The sequence below is a fragment of the Lynx canadensis genome, chromosome E1 (assembly GCF_007474595.2).
Source record: "Lynx canadensis isolate LIC74 chromosome E1, mLynCan4.pri.v2, whole genome shotgun sequence".
NCBI lineage: Eukaryota > Metazoa > Chordata > Mammalia > Carnivora > Felidae > Lynx > Lynx canadensis.
Window position 1 is genome coordinate 27,958,262 of NC_044316.2, and position 16,027 is coordinate 27,974,288.

General features: G+C 37.2%; 1 protein-coding gene across 1 annotated transcript in view; it reads left to right on the forward strand.

Moving 5' to 3' along the window:
- HSF5 (heat shock transcription factor 5) overlaps positions 1–16,027 on the forward strand; it is a 42,239-nt gene extending 26,212 nt beyond the window's left edge. The window contains exon 6 of the mRNA XM_030296917.1: positions 15,894–16,027. Within this exon, the coding sequence (XP_030152777.1) occupies positions 15,894–15,964 (71 nt within the window). The 3' untranslated portion in view covers positions 15,965–16,027. The remainder of the gene's footprint in view (positions 1–15,893) is intronic.

Below are 16,027 nucleotides of genomic sequence, written 5' to 3' on the forward strand. Positions count from 1 at the left end.
TCAACCAATACAATGATTATATGTAAATGGTTTTAAAAACTTTAATTCAAAGGCAGAAATTGCTAAAGTGGATAAAAGAGCAAACTCCTACAATAGACTATAGGAGACACATAGGTTAAAAGTAAGTGTATGGGGAAAGATATAATATGCAAACAGGAAGTATGAGAAGCCTGGTATGGTTATTTTTAAATATCAGATAAAACAGCCTTTAAGACAGAGTATTATAAAGAGAGTCTGCTTCATAATGGTGGACAGTTAATCAGTGAAGCATATCAATTATAAATGTGTTTTTGTGTAGTAATAGGGCCTCAAGATGTATGAAACAAAAATTGACAAAAGGAAAAACAGGCAATGCCCCAATATAGTAGGATATTTTAATACACCATCTAAGTAATTGATAGAATAACTAGACAAAATATTAGTAAAGACATAGGAGATCTGAACAACATAATCAGCCACCTTGATTTAATTGGCATTTATAGAACACTGCATCCAACAACTACAGAATATGCATTATTTTCAAGTGCACATAGTACATTCACCAAGAGATGTCATATACTGGGCCATAAAACAAGTCTCAATAAATTTACAAGAATTACAGTAATACAAAGTGTATTCTCTTAATATAACAGAAGTAAATTAGAAATCAATGACAGTAAAGTAACCAGGGAAACCTCCAATATCCGGAAATACAGTGACATACTTCTAAACCATAACTCAAAAACAAAATCTCAAGAAAAATTAGAAAATATTTGGAACTGAGTGACAATGAAAATATATCAGTTTGTGAGATGCATCTAAAACAATGTTAGCCGGGTGCCTGGGTGGCTCAGTCAGTTGAGCATCGGACTCTTGATTTTGGCTCAAATCATGATCTCGTGGTTCATGAGTTCAAGCCCCATGTGGGGCTCTGAGCTGATGGTGCAAAGCCTGCTTGGGATTCTCTCTCATTCTCTCTCTGCCCCACACCTGCTCGTACTCTCTCTTTCTCTCTCAAAATAAATAAATCAACATTTTTTTAAAAACTTAAAAAAATAAAACAATGTTAGCATGAAGTGTGTAGCTTTAATATTAAATTAAATTAGAAATTTTAATATTAGAAAATATTAGCTAATATTAGAAAAGAAGTAAGATCTAAAATCAATGACCTGAAGTTTCAATATAAGAAACTAGGAAAAAAAAAAAAAAGAGGAAAGTAAACCCAAAGTAAACATGAGGAAGGAAATGATAAAATAAGAATAGAAATCAATGAAATAGAAAACAATTGAGAAAATTAACAAATATAAAACTGGCTCTTTGGAAAGATCAACAAAGTTGACAAGCCTCTAGCTAGACTGATCAAGAAAAAAGAGAACCCAAATCATAACTATCAAGAATGAAAAAGAGGGGCACCTGGGTGGCTTTGGTGTCTAAACATCCGATTTTGGGTCAGGTCATGATCTCACAGTTCGTGAGATCAAACCCCACATCGGGCTTTGCACTGACAGCTCAGAACCTAGCGCCTGCTTCTAATTCTGTGTCTTTCTCTCTCTGTCTGCCCCTCCCCTACTTGTGTGGGCCCTCTCTGTCTCTCTCAAAAGAAACAAACATTAAAAAAAAAAAAAGAAGAAGAATGAGAAAGAGATTACCAGGGTGCCTGGCTGGCTCAGTTGGTGGAGCATGTGACTCTTGATCTCGTGGTCATAAGTTCAGGCCCCACATTGAGTTGTAGAGGCTACTTAAATAAATAAAACTTAAAAAAAAAAGAAAGAGATTGCCACCTCAGAATTTATGGATATTAAAGGAATAAGAGAATACTGTGGACAGTCTTACATCAATGAATACGAATGGAATAGACACATTTTTTGAAAAATATAACTTACCAAAATTCACACACTTCTATTAAAGAAGTTGAATTGGTTATTAAAAACTTTCCTCAAAATAAGAACAAAAATTATAGACCAATTAATCCTCTTGAATATAGATGCAAAAATCATTAACAAAATAGTAAATTGAGTCCAACAATATTTAAAAAGGATAATACTCTACAACCAAATAGAATTTATCTGAGGAATGCAAGGCTTGATTGATTTTCAAATGTTAAACAATGTTATTTGCTATATTAACAGAATAAAGGAGAAAAACTCTACGATGATTTTAAAAGATGCAGGGAAAGCACTTGACAAAAGTCAGTACTTATTCATAATAAAAACTCTCAACAAAGTAGGAATAGTAGAAAATTCCTCAAACTGATAAATAGCACCTATAAAATATGTATGGCAAAGATCATAATTAATGGTGAAAACCAAACTTTATACTTTAGAGACTGGGAACAAGGCAAGGATGCCTACAGTCACCACTTATATATTCAGTATTATACTGGTGGGCCTAGCCATTGCAATAGGAAAGAAAAATAAATAAAAGGCATAAAAATTGAAAAGAAAGAAGTAAAAGTATCTGTTGATGATATGATTACTTATATAAAAAAAATCTAGGGAATCTACAACAGAACAAATAAATGAATTTAGCAAGGTTTTAGGACATAAAATTGATATATAAAAAGCAATTGTATTTTAATAAACTAGCAGCACACAATTGGAAAATGAAATTAAAATACCAAACATTTACAGTAAGACCAAAATCCTAAGATACCTAGGAATAGGTCGAACCAAAGATGTCCAAGACCTCTACATTGAAAACTATAAATTTTGCTGAAAGAAATTAAAGAAGACATAAATAAAGTGGAAAGATATGCCATATTCATGGATAATAAGATCCAACATTGTTAAAGTGACAGCTCTCTCTAAACTGATCTATAAATTCAGTGCAATCTCAATCAAAATTCCAGTAGACTTTTTTTTTTAAGTTTTTTTTTTAATTATTTATTTTTTGAGAGAGAGAGAGAGAGAGAGACAGTGCGATCAGGGGAAGAACAGAGAGAGAGGGAGACACAGAATCCGAAGCAGGCTCCAGGCTCCGAGCTGTCAGCACAGAGCCCGACGCGGGGCTCGAACTCACGGACTGCGAGATCATGGCCCAGGCGCCCCTGTATTTCCTTTTAAATCTCAGAATCAGATTATAATTTTTAAAAAAGTCTACTGGAGGGGCGCCTGGGTGGCTCAGTCGGTTAAGCGGCCGACTTCGGCTCAGGTCATGATCTCTCAGTCCGTGAGTTCGAGCCCCGCGTCGGGCTCTGTGCTGACAGCTCGGAGCCTGGAGCCTGCTTCGGATTCTGTGTCTCCCTCTCTCTCTGCCCCTCCCCCGTTCATTCTCTGTTTCTGTCTCAAAAATAAATAAAACATTAAAAAAAATTAAAAAAAAAGGAAATACAAAGGTTATAGAGTTAACAAAGCAATTTTCAAAGGAGATTTTATCTGATTTTAAGACTTACCACAAAGTCACAGTAATGAAAATTGTTTGATATTGGTGAAAAGATAGACATATCTTTTCTATTTGTGAATGAAACAAAATAGTCCAGAAATAGATCCACACATATGTGGTCAGTTGATTTTCTAAATTTTTTTTTAACGTTTATTTATTTTTGAGACAGAGAGAGACAGAGCATGAACGGGGGAGGGTCAGAGAGACAGGGAGACACAGAATCTGAAACAGGCTCCAGGCCCCGAGCTGTCAGCCCAGAGCCCGATGCGGGGCTCAAACTCACCAACTATGAGATCGTGACCTGAGCCGAAGTCGGACACTTAACCCACTGAGCCACCCAGGCGCCCCTGTGGTCAATTGGTTTTCAACAATGGTGCCAGGGCAATGCAGTAGAGAAAGGTAAGTCTTTTCAACAAAAATTAGCGTTGATCCATACCTCACACCATAATTAAAAATTAACTCAAAATGAATTACAGATCTAAATATAAAACCCAAATATATAACACTCCTTGAAAAAAAAGGAGAAAACCTTTGCTACTTTGGAGTGAACAAACCTAAATATAAAACTCAAACATACAAAGCTTGGTGAAAAATAACAGAAAGGCTTTGCTACTTTGGAGCGGACAAAGATGTCTTAGAACACAAAAACGTGGGGCGCCTGGGTGGTGCAGTCGGTTAAGCGTCCGACTTCAGCCAGGTCACGATCTCGCGGTCCGTGAGTTCGAGGCCCGCGTCAGGCTCTGGGCTGATGGCTCGGAGCCTGGAGCCTGTTTCCGATTCTGTGTCTCCCTCTCTCTCTGCCCCTCCCCCGTTCATGCTCTGTCTCTCTCTGTCCCAAAAATAAAAAAAATAAAAAAAAAAAAAAACGTTGAAAAAAAAAAAAGAACACAAAAACGTGATCAATAAAGAAAAAATTGATAAATTGGATTTCATCAAAATTTAAAACTTTTGCTCTTGGAAAGGCATCATTCAGAAAATGGAAAGACAAGCCAAAGTCTAGGAGAAAATATCGACAACACATATGTGAAAACAAAGGACATATTTAGAATATAAAAAGAACTCTTACAGTGCAATTCAAAAGTGGGGGGAATATATGAACAGACATACCACTAAGTGGTACAAGTGGTCAATAAACACATGAAGAAATGCTTAACATGTTAAATAATCAGGGAAGTCATTGGGAGTCACAGGGAGACATCACTACCTGCCCATTAGAATGGCTAAAATTTTTAAAGAAAAAAACAAGACCGTACCAAGCGTTGCATGAGGCAGCTAGAACTCTTCATACACTGCTAGTGGGGAATAAAAATAGTGTAACCATTTTTGGAAACCATTTGGCAGTTTCTTAAAAATTAAATTAGGCATACACTCATCACAAGTTATGAATTACATATAAATTACAGTGTATCCATACAACAACAGAATAATATTCAGCAATAAAAAGGAACACATTATCAATACATACAAATCATTACGTTCATGTGGTCCTTGGGGAATATACATTTCTTTTCTTTCTTTTTTTTTAACATTTTATTATTTTTTAAATAATCTCTACACCCAATGTGGGGCTTGAACTCACAATCCCGAGATCAAGAATCACATTCTTTATGGAGCCAGCTAGGCACCCCTGGAATATACATGGTTTCGGAGCAGTCCAGTTTTTGTTGCCTATATTTTGTTAGAGAGTGTGTAAAGGGTGTGAGGATTACTTAAGAAGCTGAACAGTCCTATATCTTAGCAGGGCATGTTTGTTATTTCTCTGGCATTTCAATTCTTAAAAAAAAAAAAAAAAGGTAGACTACTGATTTGTTTGCCTTTGTTCATTCCAAATGTGAGTTATAGCAGAGATCTTATTTAGGTAGTTTTTAAGCCTGAAAAGTCTGGTATTTGATTTACTGTCTGTACTTTGTTCATCCCTTTCATTCAACCTAATGGAACCTATATTGAGGTCATCTAAAAGAATGGGTTCCATTGGAAAGATAATATTCTTAATCTGATCTTTGCCACAGAGCTCTCTCCCATTGTCTATCAGAAGTACTTGAGAAAAGCTTCAGGCCCTCTTACTATTATTTCATGTTGGGATAATGAAGTGGTTGGGTGCACAGTCCAAATTGCTGATCTCTAGACAATAGGTTATCAACTACAGGCAGAGAAGTATTCCCTTCTATCTTTGCTTGTGCTTTGGCTACCTCTAGCCTGAGTTCATCTCTTATTTTAGGACTTTGCTGAATGTGTCAAGAAACAACTAACACTGTGAATTTTGTCAGCCTTTTCCCTTATGGTTACTTGCTCACTTTGCATGTGGCCTGTCTTCCAGGGTATCACAGTAACAATTTTATCAAATGTTTTGACATGGGTTACAAAGATCACCAGTGTTCTAGCTAGTGTCTAGTGTCATAATTACCTGCTGTCTGACCACCAAGCTCATAACGTGTATTTTAATTTGAATAATAGCAGTACCTCACTTCTAGATTCCAAATTCCATATTAGTCCATGTATAAGTTAGGCTGCTGTAACAAAACAAAAAACTAGTAGCTTAAACAGTTTAGAAGTTTGTTCTTCCCTTATGATATATTCTGAGGATAAGCTGTCTAGAGCTGATGTGGCAGCTTTACCTCTCTCTGGTAGCCCTCAGGTGTTGCAGGGTTAAAAATGGCTCACCACTATATCAGTATGTTGGCCAGCAGGCTGCTATAAATATCCTTTCCTTTTATGAGCATAATCATCACTTATGCTCTCATCAGTTTGACTAGAACTTGGTCACATGGTCAAACTAGCTGAAGGGGAGCTTGGAAATGTAGTCTTTACCTGGGGACCATTTGCCTAGTTAAACAACACCATGATTTAAAGGAGGAATAAATATCAGGAGACAAGTAGAAGTTTCTGTTACATGGACTAAGAGAAAATATTTACAACAAAATACAAAGTATTCTATTCATCATACATAAAAACTCCTACAAATCAATAAGAAAAAGTCAACCCAATAAAAGTAAAGAAAATGATATTAATGTGCAGGTCGGAAGAAATAAAGTGGCCAATATGCTTGTAGAATGATGTTGAACCCCTCAGAGAAATCAAGTAGAGAAATGCAAATTAAATCAACCCAAAAGATTTTTTTTTTGATTGGCAAAACTTAAGCTGTTGATAATATCCAGGTTTGATAAAAGTTTAGGGAAAAAGGAACATCTTAATACACTGTAACTGGAATGTAAATTTGTATAGCCTTTTGGAGGGCATTTGGCATTATTTGCAAATAACTAAAATGCTCATGTGCTTTGACTCAGGAATTCCAGTCCTGGCAGAGTTCATTGTTGTGTCATATATGATAGCACAAATTTGGAAAAAGTATAATTGCCTAATAGGGAGCTAGATAAATTATAAAAAATTAATGTAATGAAATACTATGCAACCATTTAAGAAAATTAGCTTGATATGTTGTTACCTAGAAAGGTCGTAAGTGTTCATAACATGTGTTAAGTGGATGAGGCAAGTTGCAGCACAATATGTCTAGGACAGCCTCCTTTCTAGGAGGAAAAAAAGGAAGTATATACTATATAATTATAGAAAAAAGTATAGCAGTATATGATAAAATGGATTCATGTAATAGTGGTTACCTCTAGGAAAGTAGAATTGGAGGTGAAGAGAGGTACTTTTTTATTTTTCAATTTGTGTATGAATATACACAATAGTAGGATTATGGGAAATTTTTACTCCCTTTTTGTATTTTTATAGATTTTTAAAATTGAAAAAAAATCCAAAAATACTAAAAATTGTTTAAATATTTTAAAGTATTCTTTCAGTGTAAATTTAAAACCATCAAAATAATAGGAATGGGAAATTAAAAAGAATATTTTGAAAAAATATTTATATCCCGGTTATTAACCTGACTTCAAGGTTTAGATATGATTGACTCAAGCTAACTGTATCCCCCACCTAAAATGCTTTTCCAAGATTTTTTAGAATTTCTAGGGCTTACAATGACTTTTAGTTTTAAATTTCCTGTTTCTGTTTAATTCCAAAGTCATCCATTTCTCACCTCCTACAGCTCTTCTCTCTTATCTGCTCCATGCTGTTCCAGATGTAGAACTTGGCCCTCTTCCTTTGTTTCCAACCTTTCCCCATGCATTTACATTAGGCATTTGTATGTGTTCAACTCCTTTCTGAAGTTGAACACCTTTCTTTTTAAAAGGCTGTCAGTCACTTTGCCATTTTCTCACCTTTCTTTGTCACTAATCACTATGGCCTCTGCCATGTTGTCATCTTTACTTGTACCAGCACTGTATCTTCTCTTCTCTGGTCTTTTTTTCTGTGCCTTAGGGAGAGACGTTAGATATTTCCTCTATTTCCTAATGTCTTTGAGACCTTACTTTCTCCAACCAAAACAGCTTGTCAAGTATAGTCTCTACAAAGATAGTTACGTGCCCAAGAGGAACTCTGGTGCCTACTGTTAAAATAATCACTTCATCTCTTTCACTATTAAGGTTATAAGTGTAACTGATAAAAGAATTAGGACATTATCTTTATTATCTCTTCATTTTCTTTTTTTCCTTAAGTAAAGACTTATCCTTTGGTCAGTGTTGTTGATAGCTGAGTCTTAATTGGCCTTGAATTCTTGCTGTGAAATAGAAGAGTTGTGACATATTAGCATTATTATGACAACTGGTCACATTTCCATTTATTAGGGGCAAGGAGTAAATTACTTAAGCTAGAACCTCTTTACTAAAAAGTTAGCTTTTGTAATGAGAGTGTAAGCAGAAATACAGTTCATGAAGTACAAAATTATTCTACCTTGATAGAACTTAACCTAATGGTTGGCTTATGAAAACATGGCTATAAATAAGGTTCGATGGGATTAAAGACCTTAACCAAAGTCAGTTTAAGTTTTATGTAATATCTGTTAGAGTCTGTATAGCATAGCTGATACGAAGAAGGCTTTTGGTATTAGAAAAACCTTCTATTTATTATTTTTCTCCCTTCTTTACAGGTAGTTCCATGAGGCAAAGGCCTTTCTTTTGTTAAACGATGTATCCTCAGCACCTACAGTATTAGCATTAGCTGTGGCACTCAGTGTTTGTTGAATGAATGACATGCTTTTCCACCCCACTTTAATCTTACTGATGTACTTCAAAAAAAATCCTTGGAAAAAAAGCAATCTTTTAAAAAAATGTGGTAAAATATATATAACATACAGTTTACCATCTTAGCCATATTTAAGTATATAGTTCAGTAGCATTAAGTACATTCACATTGTTTTGCTCCCATTACCACTATCCATCTCCAGAACTCTTTTCATTTTGCAAAATGAAACTGTGTACTCATTAAATAATAACTCCCTATTCTTGCTCACCCCCAAGCCACTGGAAGCCACTGTTCTACTTTCTATCTGAGCAATCTTTTAGTTAGCCACCAAAAGATAAGTTTTGAACATATGAGGAGTCAAAGCACTCCTCAGGTTTCTTTTAAAAAGTACTTATTGGGGCGCCTGGGTGGCGCAGTCGGTTAAGCGTCCGACTTCAACCAGGTCACGATCTCGCGGTCCGTGAGTTCGAGTCCCGCGTCAGGCTCTGGGCTGATGGCTCGGAGCCTGGAGCCTGTTTCCGATTCTGTGTCTCCCTCTCTCTCTGCCCCTCGCCCGTTCATGCTCTGTCTCTCTCTGTCCCAAAAATAAATTAAAAAAAAAAACGTTGAAAAAAAAATTTAAAAAGTACTTATTGAACAATTGCCTAGGGCTTGGTAACATACTGGGTACAATAGAGACAAGTCGTGTCCTCTATAGTTCTATTCTTCTGGAACCAAGAATTGTGGATGTCTTACTAAGATGTCATTCCATATCTCGTTATTATGCTCTGACATTTATTTTATATTTTTTTAATGTTTATTTATTTTTGAGAGAGGAGACAGAGCACAAGTGGGAGAGGGGCAGAGAGAGTGAGAGGGAGACACAGAATCCGAAATATGCTCCAGGCTCTGAGCTGTCAGCACAGAACCCAACAGCGCAGAGCTCAAACTCGGAAACCATGACCTGAGCGGAAGTCGGACACTCAACCAGGCGCCCCCTGTGTTTTGACATTTAAAACCAAGATATGTTTGGTTATGAATTTTACTTTTTGTAGCCATTTATTTTCTGTTTTCCCCTTCTTTTTGTCTGGTCATTTCAAATTAATAGGAAAATATACATTAAAAAATTTTTTTAACGTTTATTTATTTTTGAGACAGAGAGAGACAGAGCATGAACGGGGGAGGGGCAGAGAGAGAGGGAGACACAGAATCGGAAGCAGGCTCCAGGCTCTGAGCCATCAGCCCGGAGCCCGACGCGGGGCTCGAACTCACGGACCACGAGATCGTGACCTGAGCTGAAGTCGGAAGCTTAACCGACTGAGCCACCCAGGCGCCCCGGAAAATATACATTTTTAGATAAAATTCACAAAACATAAAATTAACCATTTTAAAGTGCAAAATTCAGTGGCATTTAGTATATTCACAATGTTGTGCAACCTCTACCTCTATCTAGTTACAAAACATTTTCATCACTCCTAAAGAAAACCCCGTATTCATTAAGCGGTTACTTCCAATTCCTACTCCCCCAAGCTCTTGGTAGCCTCCAATCTGTGTTCTGTCTCTATGGATTTACCCCTTCTGGATATTTCATATACATGAAATCCTGTAATATGTGACCTTTTGTGTCTGGCTTATTTTACTTAGCATAATGTTTTCAAGGCTCACCCGTGTCATAACATTTGTATCAGAACTTTCTTTGTATGGCAAAATAATATTACATTGTATATATATACCACAATTCATTTATCCATTCATCTGCTGACGGACATTTGGGCTGTTCTTACCTTTTGGTTATTGTGAGTAGTGCTGCTGTGAACGTGTGTGCATGTAGTGGAGTATCTGTTTACAAGTCTTTTGGGTATATACCTAGGAGTAGAATTGCTGGGTCATATGGTAATTCTGTGTTTAACTATCGGCCAAACTATTTTCCATAAAAGCTCTAGCATTTACGTTTCCTACAGCAGTGTAGAAGGGTTCCCATTTTTTTCATATCCTCGCTAGCACTTGTTATTTTCCCCCTTTTATTATTGTTATGGCCATCCTCATAGGTGTGAAGTGTTATCTTATTGTGGTTTTGATCGCATTTCCCTAATGATTAGTGATGTTGAGCATCTTTTCATACGCTTGTTGGCCATCTGTATATCTTCTTTGGAGAAAAGATAATTTTTTTTACAACTATTATAACAATATTCTGTTTGATGAAATCTTCTGTTTTGGTTAAAAATCTCTTGATTATAGCCCTAGTGAGTGTTACAAGTTGGTACACTATGGCCTGTGAACCAAATCTAACATACTGCCTGTTTTTAAATGGCCTGCAACATAAGCATGGTTTTCGTATTTCAAAATTTTTTTAGTGCTTATTTATTGTTTTGAGACACAGAGACAGAGCATGAGCAGGGGAGGGGCAGAGAGCGAGGGAGACACAGAACCCAAAGCAGGCTCCAGGCTCTGAGCTGTCAGCACAGATCCCGACGCAGGGCTCAAACCCACAAACTGTGACCTGAGCTGAAGTTGGATGCTTTTTAAAAAACTTTTTTTTCTTTAATGTTTTATTTATTTTTGAGAGAGAGAGAGACAGAGCATGGGTGGGGAAGGGGCAGAGAGAGGTAGACACAGAATCCAAAGCAGGCTCCAGGCTCTGAGCTATCAGTACAGAGCCTGACGCAGGGCTTGAACTCACGAGCTGTGAAATCATGACCTGAGCCGAAGTTGGATGCTTAACTGACTGAGCCACCCAGGCGTCCCATAGTTTTCATATTTTAAATGGCTGGAGGAAAATCAAAAGAAGAATATTTCATGTCACATAAAGATGATATAAAATTCACATTTCAGTGTCTATAATAAATGAAGTTTAGTTGAGCTGCCTCACATGGCAGGAGGGATGAGGGAGCTCTCTGGGATCTCTTTTATAGGGGCACTAATATCATTCATAAAGCTCCGCTGTCATGACTTAATCACCTCCCAGAGGTCCAGCTTCTAACACCCATCACAGTGGGGTTAGGTTTCAACATATGAATTTCAGGGAGTTAAACATTCAGTCTGTTGCACCCTGTGTTAGAAAGTTCTTGTTCTTAGCTTCTGATCTTTTCACAGCCCTGATCCTTGATGACCAGAGAAGCCCGTAAGAGAGTAAGGAGGTACTTGTGAGGAGGGCTCAAATTGACTAGTATTCAGTTTAGTTCTTACAGATGACCAAATGTTTTTTTATTTTGATACTAAAAGGTTAAAGAAGTAATGATAGAAACCAAAGGTAAAATTCCTAAAGTATCACTTAAATTTCAACTGTGGCTATCATTAGGACTATCTCCCCTCAGTATGGTTTCAACTCTCACAGTACATTATTTATGATAAAAATAAGGAAATTTCATGAAATCACCTCTAAGGACTCCTTTGCTTCCAAATTCTGAAATACTATGATTCTAACATTAACTGTTGGATGTCATTTTGTTGCTCGATATCTCATTGAACAGGGGCATCCTATATTCCAGAATTTATCAGTGCCCTTCTGTAACTGAGTTATTTTGAAGATGTCTGCCATGTTTAAGTAGGAACATGTCACACTTCAAACTTTCTTTGAGGTTTTGTTTTTTTTTTCAAGTAGACTACAAGTTGATTAAATAATCCAGATTGTATTGATTTCAATAGATGTGTGTTTTGTTAGAAGGAGATGGTCAGTCACAATCTTTGCCATGCTGTGCATAGGCTTTTTGAGCACAAGTTAACTTAAGGAAATACGTTTTGGATCAAAAATACCAAAAGGTAAAGGAAATTAGATTCAGTCATGCGCCTCCAATTTCTTTGATGATATCACTCTAAACTGAATATACCCAAATGTTAATTTTATAGTAGAAGCTACACTCATTCATGTTCTCATGGGATGTTAACTTTCTGGTTAAGGGAAATTGAAGGTTTACAAGCAAAGTTCTATTCATTCCTAAAGGAAGGACTTCTCATTTTGTAGCTATTGGATTATGGATGAGATTTCATTTAGATAATAACCCCCAAGCTCTAGAGGGTGCTCTTGGAAGGAATTAACATTCCCAAACAAGTAGATGCAATGCTCTTGGCCCTCAAGGCCTTTCAACTCTCAAACCAACTGAGCTACTGTGATCCCCAAATACTTACCTTCTCTGGTGAGTATGCAAGCTTCTCTTCTAAATGAAGTCATATAAACCTCTAGTAGCACCAGGCTAGTCTGTCTTTTCATATTTTTATTGGTCTCTATACTCTTTTAACTCCTTGATTGGCAGCTTTGCTAATGAAGGAAGTTCACTTTAATAAAATTACTATGTTTAGATGCTCATTATTAGAAACTGTGTGCCAAGTGCTATTTTAAAGCCCAATCATTAAGGTTAAGAGGGTTTGTTGTTCACACTACTTTACATAACTAATTCTGAGGCTATTAAAGAGCCACACAGGCTATTTCTATTTTATTTTTTTTATTTTTTTTTTTTAATTTTTTTTTCAACGTTTTTTATTTTATTTTTGGGACAGAGAGAGACAGAGCATGAACGGGGGAGGGGCAGAGAGAGAGGGAGACACAGAATCGGAAACAGGCTCCAGGCTCTGAGCCATCAGCCCAGAGCCCGACGCGGGGCTCGAACTCACGGACCGCGAGATCGTGACCTGGCTGAAGTCGGACGCTTAACCGACTGCGCCACCCAGGCGCCCCAGGCTATTTCTATTTTAAACATGCCTATCTATGATGTGTTCTTGTCCATTATTTGAACCTATCAATATGGTAAAGTCTTAATAAGCAATGAAATGAATGACATTTGTTCACTGATTTAAAAAAAAAAAAAAAAGGGTTTGAGGCACCTCGGTGGCTTCATAGGTTAAGCCTCTGACTCTTGGTTTCAGCTCAGGTCATGATCTCACAAATTATGAGATGGAGCTTCGTGTCGGCCTCTGCACAGTGCAGAACCTGCTTGGGATTCTCTCTCTCTGCCCCTCCCTTGTGCTGTCTCTTTCTCAAAATAAACTTAAAAAAAGAGGGAGTTTGTTGCTGCTGTTTTTCAGTTTACCTCCCCATGTGAAATCTGTAGTGGCTTTAATAGCCTTTACCTTTGTCATTATCAAGAATTCCTACTCTGCTTTCAAAGCTGGGTTATAACTGGGTCTATTCATATTCCCAAGTCTTATTTTAATATGTTCTATTACCATTTGGCCTGTCCTTCCCCCTTCCCCCCCCCCCCAATATGGAGCTGAGATGTTTAGAGAATAATCATTAGGTGTTACTCCTACATCTTCTGGTCAACTTTTAGAGATCCTGATGCCTAAGTAGCACTCCACACCAATTAAATCAGAATGTATGGGGGTAGGAGTCCTATGCATCAGTATTTTTTTTATTTTAAATCTTTTAGTGTTTATTCATTTTTGGGAGAGAGAGAGAGAGCACGAGCATGGTAGGGGCAGAGAAAGAGGAAGACACAGAATCTGAAGCAGGCGCCAGGCTCTGAGCTGTCAGCACAGAGCCTGACACGGGGCTCGAACTCACAACCCATGAGATCATGACCTGAGCCGAAGTCAGATGCTTAACCAACCGAGCCACCGAGGTTCCCCTGCATCAGTATTTTTTAAAAGATCCTCCAGGTGATTCCAATGTGCAACAAGGTTTAGAAACCACTGGCTTTACTTAATAACCATGTAGACTTAGCGTAGAGGTTCTTGCTCCCAGTATCAATTTACGCCTCAGAATTAATTAGATGACCTTATAATAATGCACTTTAAACTATTTGGAAAAAAAGATGTTATATAAATATACCCTATCACTATTTTTGTTATTATATAGACTTTAAAGAAAGACTTTTGTGGTAAAATATACATATCATAAAATTTATCATTTTAACTATTTTTAAGTGTACAGTTCAGTGGTACTAAGTCCATTCACATTTGTTGCACAACCATCACCACCAACCACCTCCAAAACTTCTTCATCTACCCAAACTGAAACTGTCCGTTGCACAGTAACTCCCATAACAGCCCCTGGCAACCACCATGCCACTTTCTGTCTCTATACATGTGACTGCTCTCGGTACCTTACGTAAGTGGAATTATGCAGTATTTGTCCTTTTGTGACTGACTGATTTCAGTTAGCACAATATTTTCAAGGTTTATCCATGTTGTAGCATGTATCAGAATTTCCTAATTTTAAAAGCTAAATAATATTTCAATGTATGTATATACCACATTTTATGTGTCCATTCATTGGTCCTTGGACACTTGGATTGCTTCTGCCTCTTGCCTACTATGAATAATGCTGCTATGATCGTGGATATACAAGAAGCCAATTTTAAGTGATAAAATTATGGCCTTTCTCCCACTATAAGATGCTCATCTGGATAAATTGCTTGTTCTTTATGGTTAGGTTGTAGTGTAATTCACTGGATGAGATGACCTGCCCCTAGTGACTGGTCTACCTTTTACAAAATATGGCAAAAATTAGCTCTTGTTCCATATGCTTTCTGGATTTTCTCAAATATGGTGGTAGAATTATTTTGTTGAATAAGCTGTTGAATCAGCTCTCTTGCCCAGTCTGTGGATCAGTCCCACAGAGGCTGTGTTCTAGAAATACAGTGACAAAAGTCTGTGTCTAGAATGAAATAAAGGACTTATGCTATATAGTTTAGTTTAATTTCATTCCCAAATGCTACTATGGCAAAATCGTAAGCTTCAAAACAAACCTAGAAAGGTTGGTTCCCCTAGAAATTATAAACTAGAAGTCTGTATGTTGCTCTGGAAGTTGTAAACTAATTAGCTTGAGTCTAGAAGCCACAGTAAGATCCTCTGACTTCTGCCTGTGTTACTCAGGCCATTTAGCTCTACTCCCATACATGGCCTCTTTGTATTACAAAACCTAGTACTTGAGCTGAGAGTTCAGTTTTTTAGTTCTTTCCATTCTTAGTGGACCCTTTTTGTCTCTTGACCTCCATGAAGGGTATGCTTTCTTTTTTACAGACAGTTCAGGTAGGTGTTTCTTCTGCAAGAGATCAGCTGTGTTGTCAGTAAGAGGAAATTGTATGGAGTCAATCAACTTTGGAAAAGTAGTGATTACTTATTTTAACATTGTGTTTCTGAAGGCATTATTTTCTCATATTCCCAAAACCCACCCACCCACTCATCTTTATAGGATCAAAGAAATGAATTTTCATTTGTGTGTGTATATTTCACTTTGATCCCTTGACACTTTTCCTTAATTTTTCACTTATAATAAAAGGCAGTTGAAGTGAAAAGAGGCTTAGCTGCATCATTGAAAAGATAGCAACTGTACACATTTTGGTCTCACTGGGTTAACAACTGGGCTGCATCTGTGTTCCTTAGAGATACAGGAATGTCCCAAAACTGAGATCATAGAATTTTAGAACCAATTCTACACTTAACCACGAGCAACTTGTTCTTCTTGTCTGAAGACTGGTCTATCAAACTCTCCAATCTGAGAGGCCAAGAGTGAGTAAACAAATCTTCTTTCTTTCTAGATCTTCATCTGCTGGTGGACGTGGCCTGCAAACAGGAGCACTTTCCAAAGGAGGAAGAATTAAAAGAGTGAGGAATGGAGGACATACGTGACATTGTGCACTAGCTGTAGCTGAGGGCAGACTAGCCTTGCACA